The 13,043-nt window shown below is 46.6% G+C and overlaps 1 protein-coding gene across 5 annotated transcripts in view; it reads left to right on the top strand.

The window, feature by feature from the left end:
• LSP1 (lymphocyte specific protein 1) overlaps positions 1-13,043 on the top strand; it is an 89,856-nt gene that overhangs the window by 58,673 nt on the left and 18,140 nt on the right. For all 5 annotated transcript variants that reach the window (XM_045017193.1, XM_045017192.1, XM_045017196.1 and 2 more), the window contains 5 exons: positions 6,516-6,744; positions 7,858-7,986; positions 11,884-11,927; positions 12,236-12,317; positions 12,790-12,930. In XM_045017193.1, the coding sequence (XP_044873128.1) occupies positions 6,516-6,744; positions 7,858-7,986; positions 11,884-11,927; positions 12,236-12,317; positions 12,790-12,930 (625 nt within the window). The remainder of the gene's footprint in view (positions 1-6,515; positions 6,745-7,857; positions 7,987-11,883; positions 11,928-12,235; positions 12,318-12,789; positions 12,931-13,043) is intronic.

Below are 13,043 nucleotides of genomic sequence, written 5' to 3'. Positions count from 1 at the left end.
GTTGATGGTGGTATGGGAGTCTTCTAAACTCCCTCAGATTTCCACCACAATTCTCTCTAGATCTTCTTTCTGGAGGATGGAAAATATCGATGTATCTCAGGTATATTATTGATTTTTGTGGTGCATTTGTCCAGAAATTCTTCCTTGAGGTGGCCCATGAAGATGTTAGCATATTGGGGAGCCATCCTGGCAGCCATGGCTGTTCCAGTGGACTGGGCAAAGTGTGTGTTAAATTTAAGCTGTGGGTGAGGGTGAAATGGATGAGTTTGGCAATGTGTTTTGGGTGGATTTCTGAGTTTTGTGCATTCTTGTGTGTATTTGAGGCAAGCAGTGATGCTATCATGTCCCAACTTATATTTAGCTCAGACACTCTGCCTCCTCCCCCAGACCTGAAGAAGACCTCTGTCACTTCAAAGCTTGTACCTTCCTCCAACAGATGTTGGTCCAATAAAATATATTGTGGCTTTATCTAATATCCTCTTAGAGGTTGGTCTCTATTCAGAGACAGGAGCATTTGGGTTGCTTTCTCCCTGGTCAGTGGCTGATCTCACTGTCTTTCTCAAAACTTGAGCCAATGTAGTGATGGTGAATGGTGATGGTTTAGCAGACCTGGAGATCAAAGGCTTTTAGTCTCCATAGTAGGAACAGCATGGCATGAAGGGCGGCAGTGTCCGCTTCCCCCTCAGCCCTGACCTGGGAAGAGCTGGAGCATAGTTCTGTCTCTGCCTGACTAATCTTTGGCTTCTCTGTGGAGCCTGCCAACTGAGATCCTAGATGTGATGTGAACACTGCAGTCTAGAAAATGATTCCTGCTTGTACTGGCCTGAACTTAACCCGGTGCATGAGGGTGAAATGTGTTTCAAAAAGACTAGTTCTGAACATGACACATCCTCTTGTGACTGCTACTACAGGATAGTGCACTTCCATTGGGTGGGGGTTTACTTTATAGATTGTGGCACTGCAGAAGCCTGTGGTTTTAAGGCTGTGCTGCAAACCTTACTTAGAGCATAAGTTCTGTGGGGCTGGGATCATCTCTTGTTCTGGGTTTTGCACAGTAGGAAGTGGTTCGTGAGTAGAATTCCTAGATGCTATGGCAATACAAACGTAATGGTGAACGTATTTTTAGATCTGAGCACTTTACAAATGCCAGTGAATTGAGCCTCTCAGCATTGCTGTGAAGAGATCAAGTCTGGGTACTTAAATCCACTCCATTTTTGGCGGAAAAGAGTAGGTGCTGGTGGAAGCTGCTATATGAACAATTCCCCTCTGGAATTCCAGCAGTTTTGGGGATGGATTGGCTGGGTCTCAGTTGTTTACAGCACCCTGTAGCCTTCTCCCCTGAAACCTGGTGCGCCGCTTTGGTATGTTATGGGAATGAGACGTGTGAAGGAGGATTGTCCTCTCCCTTCAACGTGCTAGAGAAGTTCCAAAGTAGACCTGAGTTGTTAATTGATTTTTCTGGCATGGCCGTCGAACTGAAAAACCAGGGGAAATGTTGTTTTGGTTCCAAAAATGTTTGGAATTTGTCAGCAAATTTTAAAAGTTCATTACAGGCCAGCAAAGTAAGTGTGTGTGTGTTTGACCCCGCCTCTTTGCCTTTAGCCCATTGGTTAGGGGAAACAGGATATACGAGACATAGAGCTGTTCTGCATGGGGGAACTTACATCGGCAGTGAAAAACCCACACTCCTGGAGAGACATAATATGCTGAACTAACCTAGAGAGACTTGATGGAAGAATTGTTCTGTCAGCCTAGCTACTGTCTCTCGGGTGTGTGGATTAACTACAGCCAGGGGAGAATCCCTGAGCTCAGACCTTTCTTCTTCTCTTCTTTCCTCTCCTCCCCCCACCTGCTGTGTCTCCAAACTGCCAGTCTGTAGGCTGTTATGGGTGGGTTGCTCTCAGTCTCTCCTGTTGAAGCTGTTCCACTTTATATAAATATCTAAATAGCCATGGTGACAAAGAGTGAAGAGGAGTCTCTAGCCTGGTGATTAAAGCACTGAGCTGGGAGGTAGGAGATGTAGTCATTCAGATCTTCTCTCTGCCTGATTCAGAGGAGGGCTTTGAATCCACATCTCCTACCTTAATTACCAGGTTGAAGAGTGGTACTCATGCTCTCTCCTGGGCACAGTGAAGGAAAGATTGAGAGCCCGGGTATGTGCAGATACCTGTTGAGTTTGCTGTCCTGAAATGACCTTTTTCCCTGGGTTGACTAAAACTGTATCTTTCACCAAGTAAGTTACTTGCCTGAAAAACCTCACCATGTCCTCCTACTCTGGGCTAGGAATAAGGTGACAAAGGGCAGTGATTCTGGGCCAGGCTGCTGTTTCTGCTACAGGGACGACTCTGCTAGTCCTTTCACATGAACAACTGTTGGGAAGAACACCTTGGGCAAAGCCAGGCTGCTGCAACGTCAGCAACACGTCACTTTATCTTGCAGTTCCGCAGACTTCACCAGAAGAGAAGGTGCAGGGCAAGTCTGGTTGAACCATTGTCCCTTTCATTCCTCTCACTGCGTCTGGCAGAACTGGCACTTCCGAACAGAGCCTAAATCCTTCCTCGACTTCCCCTTTCACCCTCTACTACCTCTTGCTCAACACGCTGTCCGTTACCTAACCTCCACTCGGTCGCTCCGTCTTTTGCTCTGCAGAGATGGCTGGTGATAGCTACTGTGGATTCAGGTGAGGGGACAATGTCTGGGGTTAAGAAAGCAACCAGGCTGCGGATTTGATGCATCTGATTGTTGGCCTGGCAGCATCAGCAGCCTGCCTGGATACCAGTTGCATGTGCTAGTATCTAACTGAGGAGGGAGGTGTGCTTTTATTCACTGTCTTATGTTGTGATCAGTGCCTGGCTGGCCCATGCCCCCTCACCAGAGTTTGTTGTATGTTAGTTCTGTGGAACCCCTGCCAACACAATGTTGCTCTCTGTTCTCCTCTAGTGGTTAGGTCAGGTATACAGGTTTAAGTCCTATATTGCTTTCAAGCTAATGACCTCTGCCTTCCACTCAGGCAATAGAAGTGCTTATGCTTTTAGAGCCAGAGCTCCCTGCTTCATTGCTTGTGGATGACCAGTCCTGAGGCACGGCTACATAAACACAACTTTGTTCAGTAGCAGTACAGCGAAGAGCTTTAGTGAGGACCATAGCGTTCCAGGCTCTCCTCTAAGCCAAAATCTACTTAATTCCAATGAGCAGTTTAGCTGCCTTGCTGGTGGTGGCTGCCTTGGTGCCAGGGGACACTGCACTGGTGACTGTGTGAAAGCACTGAAGACGATAGACTGGCTTAACAGCAGCAAAACTGTAAAAATGAATCCATAAATCACTCAATAGACAGTGGCCTGGCTTGAAGTGGTGGGGAGCACCTGCCATTGACTTGAATGGTATCTGTGGTCATTCTAATGCTCACAGGAGTGTGAGTACCAACCTTGGGGCAGACTGTTTTTAAACCCAGCACAAACCCCAAAGTGATCATGAGTTCTAACCTTAGATTTCACCAACCGATTCCACCAAGTGCAAACTCCTCAGGCACATTAACCAACTTAAACAGAGTCACAGACAGTCCCCTTTAGGGTGACTAGACAGCAAGTGTGAAAAATCGGGATGAGGGTGGTGGGGGGTAATAGGAGCCTGAATAAGAAAAAGACCCCAAAATCTGCACTGTCCCTATAAAATCGGGACATCTGGTCACCCTAGTCTCCTTGGGTACTCAGACTTACCCAGGTGGCAAGACAATCTCTGTGATAGAGGGCTAAGATCAAGAATCACAGCAATATCCTGGTTACTCCTAATCCCAAAGGATCAGTCACTTACCACAGGTCAATTCCATTTTAGGTCTGTCACCAAAGATAATGCTTGTAGTCAGTTCTATGGCAAACTATATGAAGATTTATTAAACAGGAAAAGGAAATGCGTTCTTTGCAAGCAAACAAACACACAAATGTTAGTCTTCGCCTATATAGGTTTTGAAATCTTCTATAATCAGCAAGGTCAGTTTGTTTGTTTTTGTCCTTTAGGGCTAACCCAGGAGTTTTTGCTTTTGCCTAGAAACACCTCAGGCAGGTCTACACTTAAGTGCTATGGTGGTGCAGCTGTGCCAGTGCAGCATTTTAAGAAAAGATGCTCCTACGCTGATGGCTCTCCCGTTGACATAGTGCTGTCCATGCTGGGATGGGGGAAGGGGAGGGTTAGGTCGGTGTAAGGACGTCTCTCAGGGGTGTGCTATTTCACACCCCTGAGTGACTTAGTTATACTGGTTCTGTAGTGTAGACCTGGCCCTTGCCTCCCCAGAGTTGCAGCAGCTTAGAGATACCTAGTAGTTCCTTTTTGCTTGGGGTTTTTATCCCCTTCTTGCTACATGCTTTGAGCTGCAAACTCAGCTGATAGGAGGAGTCCACTTGCGTGACTGATCTTCACTGAGAGGAGAGCAGAACAACAATAAGTCTTTTGTCCTCTTGTTGACAATCCCTCAATTGTTGTAAGATCCACCCGTGGCCTCTCTGGTATTGATGGGCAGCCTCTTGTGATGGGTCATAACAGTTTCTGTAGAAGAGCAGCTCTTCATGCTAATGTCACTCTCCAGTACTGTACAGCAATTCATACAGTATCAGAGGCTCACAATACAACTGCTCCAATATTACATTACAGTATGGAACCCCGCTATTGAGAATAAGATTAATGCATGCAGCAACTCGCATGCATTCAGTAGTCTAAACACTTTATTATAATTCTAATACCTATTTGATCAGTACTGACCCACAAGTGAGCCAAATGGATTCCAGCTGTGTCTAGTTTAGATATGGAGACCTTGCTGTGACCTGGCAAATGGCTTGCAGTGTCAGTCATTTTAGTGCCTCTGGAAAATCAAGCCATGAGCCTCTTTCTAAATGCTTCAAAGAAATATGTCCCGTGGCTTCCCTGGGCTGGGGCTACCTTTTAGAGCTGGGCAGAGAGGATGTGTACCTAGCTTGGGACTAGAGCTGTTTGGAATCTTTGCATTTTGAAGAAAGTTGCACAATTTTCTTCCTTTTTCCTCTTTTTCTTGCCCTACTTTTGACAATGTAGATTTGAATGTTTGGCTTTATCATTGCTGGGTTTCCATTCTCCTTTGGCTGAATTCCAGTGGTTCCATTAGTTTCTACTGGTGAGGGGAAAAAAGCAGGTAGAAAAATGGTATCGAAAAGAAAAAAGGAGCTGTATGGACAGACATGCAGGCAGGTGTGTGTGTGTGTAAATGGTTCTTGTACCCTAATGAACAATGCAGACTGTCCTGTAGTTAGAAATCAAATTCTCCCAGAAGGCGGCTGGGGAACAAAAGAACAAGGGGGAGAAATCCCCTTGAGCTCAAGCTAGTCTTGCCCAACCTCAGACCACACAAGTTAGCCCAAATGGCCTCAAAATTAGAAGGGATCTTGGTCACAGCCTACCTGGATGGGGAAGTCCAGCTCTGGAGCTCAGGGAGATGGGGTGGGGATCTCCTCCTCCTCCATACATCTGGAACTAGAAATGTGGAGGCATTATTTCTTGTTGTCTTTGCAGTTGAGACTGGAGCAGGAATTCTGTAGCAAGGAGAAGTGACATTTACTTCTTAGTTCTTACCAGTCTTCCTCCGCCATTACTGTACTGTCGTCCTCTCATGCTGTGCCTTAGCCGCAGGCCCATTTCAGATGGGACTCTGCGTCTGACATGAAGGTTGAGAAATTGGAGGCTTGAGGTTGTGAAAGTGCTCTCCTGTCTGTGTAATGCTGGCATCTGGTATCTAGCACCGAGTTCGCTGTGGAGAAGCTGGATTGCACTGCAGAAGTTGTTCAGAAGGGAAGTTGCCTCATGTAATCAAATACAGTATTTGGAGCCAAACTGATGTGATAAACAGCCTAGGGCCTGATCCAAAGCCCACTGAAATCAATGGAAAGGATCCTATTGACTTAAATAGGCTTTGGGTCCAGCTCCTGCTGCTGGAATGAATGTGGGCCAGTGGACAGAACACTGGGCTGGGAATCAGGAGACCTGGCTCCTATTCCCAGCTCTGCCATTGACCCTGGGCAAGTCTCTGCCTCCGGTTTTTTCCCCTCCCACCTTCAGTCTGTTTAGGCTGTAAGTCACTGCCCTGAAGAGCTACGTCATGCTCTGCGTGTGCAGCACCTAGTTCAGTGGGGCATCTGTCTTCAGTTGTGGCTTTTATGTGCCACCATAATGCAAACAATGATAAAGAGTGGACCTGATTTGCCTTCTGGTTTTGAATGATTTCATCCATGTCTTAGTATAAACTTCCCAAAAATGTTTGTAATTCTTCTTACTGTTTTATTGGCCAGTTCTGCCATGCACTAGCTTCTCATTAAACCAAAACCTACTTGCACTAAATAGTATATCTGTATTTGCACAGTATTTTTAGAACTCCAGTTGTATGTTGGGCCATTACTAATAAAGCTGGTGTTTTAAAGGTACAGGACACCAGATTTTCTGTAGGTTTGAAACACTCATTTCCCTTCTCAAAGGCTTCTTCCCCTCCCCACCTCTAGGTCTCCAAGACACTCCTATGAGGAAGAGGACAGTGGTCTGAGGGAAGCTGAAGTCAAGCTGGAGCAGGTCCAGCTGAATCAGGAGGGCCCGGAGGAGATTCCCGGGGAGAATGAGGAGATGAGGCAAGAGCCGCTGGAGACAGAGGAGCCTCAGCAACTTTTTGAGGAAGAATGCATTCAAGAGCAGAAGCAAGAAGAGGAGGAAGAGGACGAGAAAGCTGGGCAGGAGGTCAGGGCAAAAATATTGGATCTGTGATCTCTCTTGGTATGGCTGTGACTTCATGGGGGACCCATCCATCATGTGGGGTAGACAAATCACAGTAATGTGTAAACAAGGCTTGTACTTGTGATACATACCTATCCCAGTAGCTTACAAGGGTCACACTAGTGCACACCCCGCCTTACGATGCTGCAGCTCATCTACCCCAGCAGTTTGTATTGGTATAGCTGCAGCTATGCAAGCTCCCCGTTACATGTAGCTTAAATGTGTAGAGGCCACTTTCATGTTTACTGGCTCCTTTCTTCTCTCCTCCCCTTCCAAAAATCAGTCACTGCACATAATGGAGAACTTAGTGCTGCTCCGACAAGTAGCACCACAAGGCCTGTAATTCCGTGTTCTAAGTTCTCCGCTGTGGTATCTGTTCTGCCCCTTATTATTCAGTATGGAGAGTGTAGGACTGGAGAAACTAACAAAGTCACAAATACAAGACTCTTAAGGAAATTCTGAACCTATGTGTTCAGAATCCCTTCCCCCCCACCTCCTTTTATTTTTTTTTTTTGGCCCATGCTCTGAGAAGCCTTGGCCTGATCTTCTAATAGATCTGAAATTGGGGTCCAGCATTGTTGCCTTCCATCTACTAGGGGTGTCTGTGCTGTATATAGTTCAAGGCATGGTGTGGCCCTGGTAAACAAGGGAGACAGATGGATCTCAAGCTGTATGGAAGCCTGTCTGTGTGGCTTTTAGTAGTAATAAATGTTCAAGATGGACTGTGATTGCATATATCATGACATCCCTCTTATTAGGGAGTGTTATGGCTTCGTAGCTCCTCAGAATAAATGTAGTTACTTTCCCTGTCCCCTGTCTGAGAGTGGGGATATATAATCCTTTCTGATATGGACTGGGCAAAATTGGTGGGAAATGTCTGTGAAAACTCATGCAGAATGCCTCATCAATTCACTTTGTGACCTTGCACCTGTAAAAAATGTTGTCTTTTTAAATGACAACTGGGAGAAAGGTCAGAGTATCTCTGCCCAAAGCTTCACCTGTGGGGGTGGGTCTGACACTTGTTACAGCAGGCATTTAATCAGCTTTGCTCCTGATCTGCTCATTCTTTGCATGCAGGAGAAAAAGAGGAGGAGGAATGAGGAGGAGGAGACACCAGAAAAACGCCAGAAAGCACCAAGCACCTCCAGCGTCGAAGGGGAAGAGGATGAACAATGTGATGGCCAGTCCCCAACGAGTTCCACAACAGTACGTGCTGCTAAGAGTGCTCTGAATCGCAAGTGCACTTAGAGCTGGCCTAAACCTTAGCATGAGGCGACCTGGCAGCCTGCTCTGAGATTGGTGTGGCTATGTAGTGAGGAGGAAAGATGGTCTAATACTTAAGACCTCAGGAGATCTGGATTCACTTGCCAGCTCTATCACAGACTTCCAGCATAATCTTGGGGAAGTCACGTACTCTCTGTGCTTCGCTTGTAAAATGGGCATAGTACTTTCTCCATCTGTTTGTCTTGTCTACTTATGCAGTCAGCTCTTGAGAGCAGGGATTGCCTCTTCCTATGGGGATGTACAGCACCTAGCACAATGGTGCCCTGGTCTCAACTGGGGCCTCTAAGAACTTTTTTATAATACAAAGCAGTAATAACCCTGGCCATTTTCTCCCTTCACGAATTTAATCAAACTGATAGTCTGTCTTGTTTCCTAGCATGTAATACTGGGTCTGCTTTAGACACTTCCCCCTCAATGTTATGTGGATACACAGCCCTGTGTATCCAGATATGGTAGGTGTATGGGGAAAATGGCTCTTTCCTTCTCCTGTCAGAGTTGATCTTGTTGGCCACAGATTAGGATGGAGCGTGAGGAGTCCAGTGCGTGCAGATTTCATTAGTCTTTGGGGTGATGGCTGAGCATTCAGGTGGCCTTTTACGCACCTGTTAGTATTGTGCTCCCCTAGTGGCTCTCAAACTCCATGCTGCCTGCATGTGACTCAATGTTGCCTGGCCAGGGAGAGTTGTGTCACTTTCAAAAGGTGTGACAAGAAACATGTAGCAAGGGGGGTGTTTCGTCTGTAACTGTTGGAGGAGCTGCTCAGACAGGCAGCAGAGCTTTGTTACATTACAGGAAACTTTAACAATAAAGATCAAACTTCTGGGGAGCAATAGAATTACCTGGGTTCTGGCCCCAGTCTATTTGCATTGTGATGCATGATGGGAATGTGTGTGAGACTATCAAGCCAGGAAGAAAAAACCCTCACTGCACTGAGAGGGGAACGGGTGGTGTGTGAGCAAAAAAAAAAAAAAAAAATCTAGCTCTGGAGCTTTACCATGGACTTCAGTGAGAACAGAATTGGGCTCGTGCTTCTGAAAAATCCCACCATACCTTTCGTACTAGGGACAGATGCTCTCTTGCAGGGCAACCGCCAAATCCCTATACCTTCCTGTGGAACTGTTGCTATGAACAATCCCGTACACACCAGGGAAGGGGTTAAATATTCACTGCCTCTGAAGGGGCCTTTATGGTGTTGGTGGGGAAGCTTCCCCACCAAGCAGGCTGTACACGCATTCATTCAGGGGAGAGACGTGCTCACAATCTTTTTTTCAAAGCAGAAAGGAGTTCTTATGCACAAGCAGTTGAAGGAATTTTGTTTAAACTATATATATATATATATATATATATATATATATATATTTAAAAGCCTGGATCATCCATAAGAAACTAAGAATGGAATCATTCCATACCATGACTGGTTTGGAAAGGCACGAGCCTGTGGGTAGAAAAATAGGATTAGGACATAAACGCTCTTTCAGTTTTAACCACAGTACTGACTACTGGCGTGAGACGGGGAAGCTCGCTCCTTTAGCTCAGTCAGTTGAAGCTTGTGTCTCTTAGATCCAGAGGTCCTGGGTGGGTGGGTGAGGTCTTAGCATAACAAGTAGCAGCCTGAGATTTCAAAGGCCTCTGTGGCCAGGAAAGGGGGATTTAAAAAATGAGAGCAATGGAAGAATGAAGGGGTTCTCAAGGCATGAAGTAGCCAGCCACAGAAGAAGGGAAGCTAGGCCCCTGAAGTCTTGCCCCAGACTTTCTTTATGGCCTGGAGCCAGGAGGTGAGCTAGATATTTATAATGTTCCCTTCTGTCCTCTAAACGAATAGAGGAGTTCTGCAAATTCATGAATGTGAAGGTCTGGGCTGGGGAGTAGGGTTCAGGTAAGTGAGCAGTGAAGAAAGGCTGTGAATAGAGTGTCATGCAGATATGAAGCAACTTCTCCGGTCTGTACTTGTGATAGCTCTCTGTGGACGTGGCAGCAGTGTTAATGCTGGAGTCTTGGTGGCGGAACGGAACAAGAGAGCAATCCCTTGTTCCCGTATAGTGCCCTCTCCTCCAGGGATTACAAAAATTACTGTAAATACCCAACAGATGCGGGTTGTGATGCACTCTCCCTACTCTTCAGAAGCCCAGCCACAGATGGTGATCTACAACCTGCCCAAGATGCCAATTAACTTGCTGCTTCAGCTGGGAACAGAACCCAGAGGGCTGATTCTCTGTCCTGTCCCTTTCACACCAGTGTAAGGTGCTGCCCAAGTTGGAATGGTCGTGTGCAGCACACACTTGGCACAGGAGCCAATGACTGCACAAGGGGCGGAGTGACGGAGGCTTAGAGCCCAGATTTCTGGATTCACAGTCATGAACTCAAACTGCAAACACTCCCCAGCCTCTCAAATGTTGCTGCTCTGACAGGCTGAGCCCTGCTGATAAAGGAATAATTTTCCAGAGCAGAAAATGGACATATGTACTGCTCAGTGAGAGGTGCATTTTACAGAGAAAACTCCCAAATAAGTATGCTATAAACCAGCAGAACAATCATCCTAATGCATCCCTGTTTAAAGTAATAGAGCTTGAGGGCATCTGCAAACAGCCTTTTCTAATCTATCTTGCGTATGTCCACACAGCAATTTGGACAGTCACCAAGAAGACAAGTTGGCCTTGTCAGATGCTTTATTGTTCAGTTAAAACAGTCAGTGACCTCTGAAGGTGTATTAAAACCATTCTGCTTTGCAGCCTTTACTACTTGTCTCCCTCTGCTAATGGGTGCACAGTTCTCCTACCGCACGCGGATGTGTGTGCAGGGTGAATCACTGTCACGGGACTTCCGATTCTTGGTTTTGTAGGATTCCCTGGTAGTAAGGAATATACTACATGCTGGCTTGAAGGGTCCTGCTCCCTGTGCAGTGCAGAAGGCTCTGCTGGTTAAATCATTCCTCTGTCTTGGAGCCTCCTTGCAGTGGAATGGCCAGTGTAAACTATGTACCCTCACAGATGCCATTTTCTGTCCATCTTCCTCCTTTTCCTGCCTTTGTGTTTTTTTTCTCTCTTGTCTTTACCTTTATCTATACCTGCCCCTTCCATTCTACTCATCACCAAGAGCCTATGTGAGTCTTACAGTGGAGGGGCCCTGCCGCTTGGCCCCAGGGTCTCTCATGTGCTGGAATATGATAGGATGGGAGAAGAGAAGCTTGGTGGTCAGGCTGCTGCTTACACTGGCAGCCAACATGCATGTTAGCTACTCCTGTGGCCAGATGAATTAGTGACCCTTGGGGAACAGGATCAGGCTGCGGCTGCAGTGGGGAATGGACTAGGTACAAGTGTCCTGCAGCTTTTCCTCCTGCACTCTGCCCAATATGTGACTCTTCCTTCAAGATGGGGGCGGGAGGGGGGAATCACTGGGCTGGAAACGTGGGGGGCGGCTTTTTAAAATACAGATGTTTGACTCTTCACTGCAGTTAATCCTATGATGCTCTGGAAGCTCACTTTCCTGATAGCTCCTCCACTTTGAAGCCACCTCCAGAACTTGTTGGTTCAGCATCATCAGGTCGGCTGCATCTACCATCATTGCTGTTGCAGCTGAAGATGCCACCTCTTGACTGCAAAGTGGGGAGTTATAGGGACACCCAAGGGGGCTGACTGATGGTTCTGTCATTCCAGGGTACAGGTAGGGAGGTGGGAGGAAACAAGATACTTTTGAAATGACCCAAATTTCTCAGTTAGGGGTGGGGAGAACTCACTGACTTGAGTTATGGCCAATTAAGATGAGGGACTCAGGGCAGCAGGGAAAACTGATGTCTCTTCTTTCTCGTCTCTTCCCATTTAGATCACAGATCGAACTGAATGCCTGAACCGCTCCATAAAGAAAAGGTAATTCTCCTTCCACTGTTTGACCCGTTGGTAATTCTCCACTGGGCTTTGACTTGGGTATTACTGTAACACAGACCCACACCTGAACCAAAGACACAATTCCAAGTGATCATGCTGGAGGGCTGTGCTGGTGGGATGAGGGGGAACAGTGTCCTATTGCTTAGTGGGTCACTTGGACATCTTTCAGAACCAGCATTTGTGATGTGGAGGTTGGGGGCAAAACTAGTGGCTTCTTCCCAGAGGCTTGGGTAGACTTCACTCTGATGAGCTTAAGGCAATAACACTTAATTCTTCCTTCCTTTCTCCAGCAACAGCGTGAAGAAGACTCAGCCACCACTTCCTGTTTCCAAGATTGATGACAGACTGGAGCAGTACACTCATGCCATTGAGGTGATGCTCTCGATCATATAGGTGGCATGCTCTCCACCCCCAGCCCCATATAGGCTCTATTCTATTCTGGATAGTCCTCACCTCCTTTGGTCCTTGTAGACTCTGCCCTAGCAGCTAACTATAATAATACTAGAAGGGATTGAATCTAATATTCCTAAATCCCTCCACTCTCTCTTTAATTCATCAGGATAAGGAACTGTGTGTCTTTTGAGCAGGAGCGCTGGAGGTGTGAACAAGCCATTTTCTCCTATCTTACTACACCAGACGAGGGCTGTCTCCTCCTTGCACCTCTGTCCTGAAGGGGCACAATGTTCTTCTCCTTAGCCTCCATGTTCTTATTTGTTTCTGTCCCTTGACTCTGTGGTTATGTATCCATTGGAATGATTATTTACAACCTCCTTCCTCCAAGAATCTAGTCACAAAAATCTGCAAGTGCTCAGAACACTTTCACTTTGATTTGCTTTGTTTCCAGACATCCGAGAAGGTTCAGAAACTCGTCCGACAATCTTCCCTTGAACTTACCACCACAAGCATGGTTGTAGCCAGCACAAAAAGCCTCTGGGAGACTGGAGAGCTTGCAGCTCAATCCTCTGTTAAGTCACCATCCTGTAAGGTAAGACTGCTGAGCTTTATATGCCCAGCCAACTCTGCTGCAGGAGAAGGGGTACAGCTCTTTGTTTCATAGGTGCTGACTTCTGCTCCCGCCAGTGGGTGCTCGACACCCCC

This window comes from Mauremys mutica, chromosome 4 (genome assembly GCF_020497125.1).
Source record: "Mauremys mutica isolate MM-2020 ecotype Southern chromosome 4, ASM2049712v1, whole genome shotgun sequence".
NCBI classification, from domain to species: Eukaryota; Metazoa; Chordata; order Testudines; family Geoemydidae; genus Mauremys; species Mauremys mutica.
Note: the sequence above shows the minus strand (reverse complement) of the source record. Positions and strands in the feature narration are given on the sequence as shown.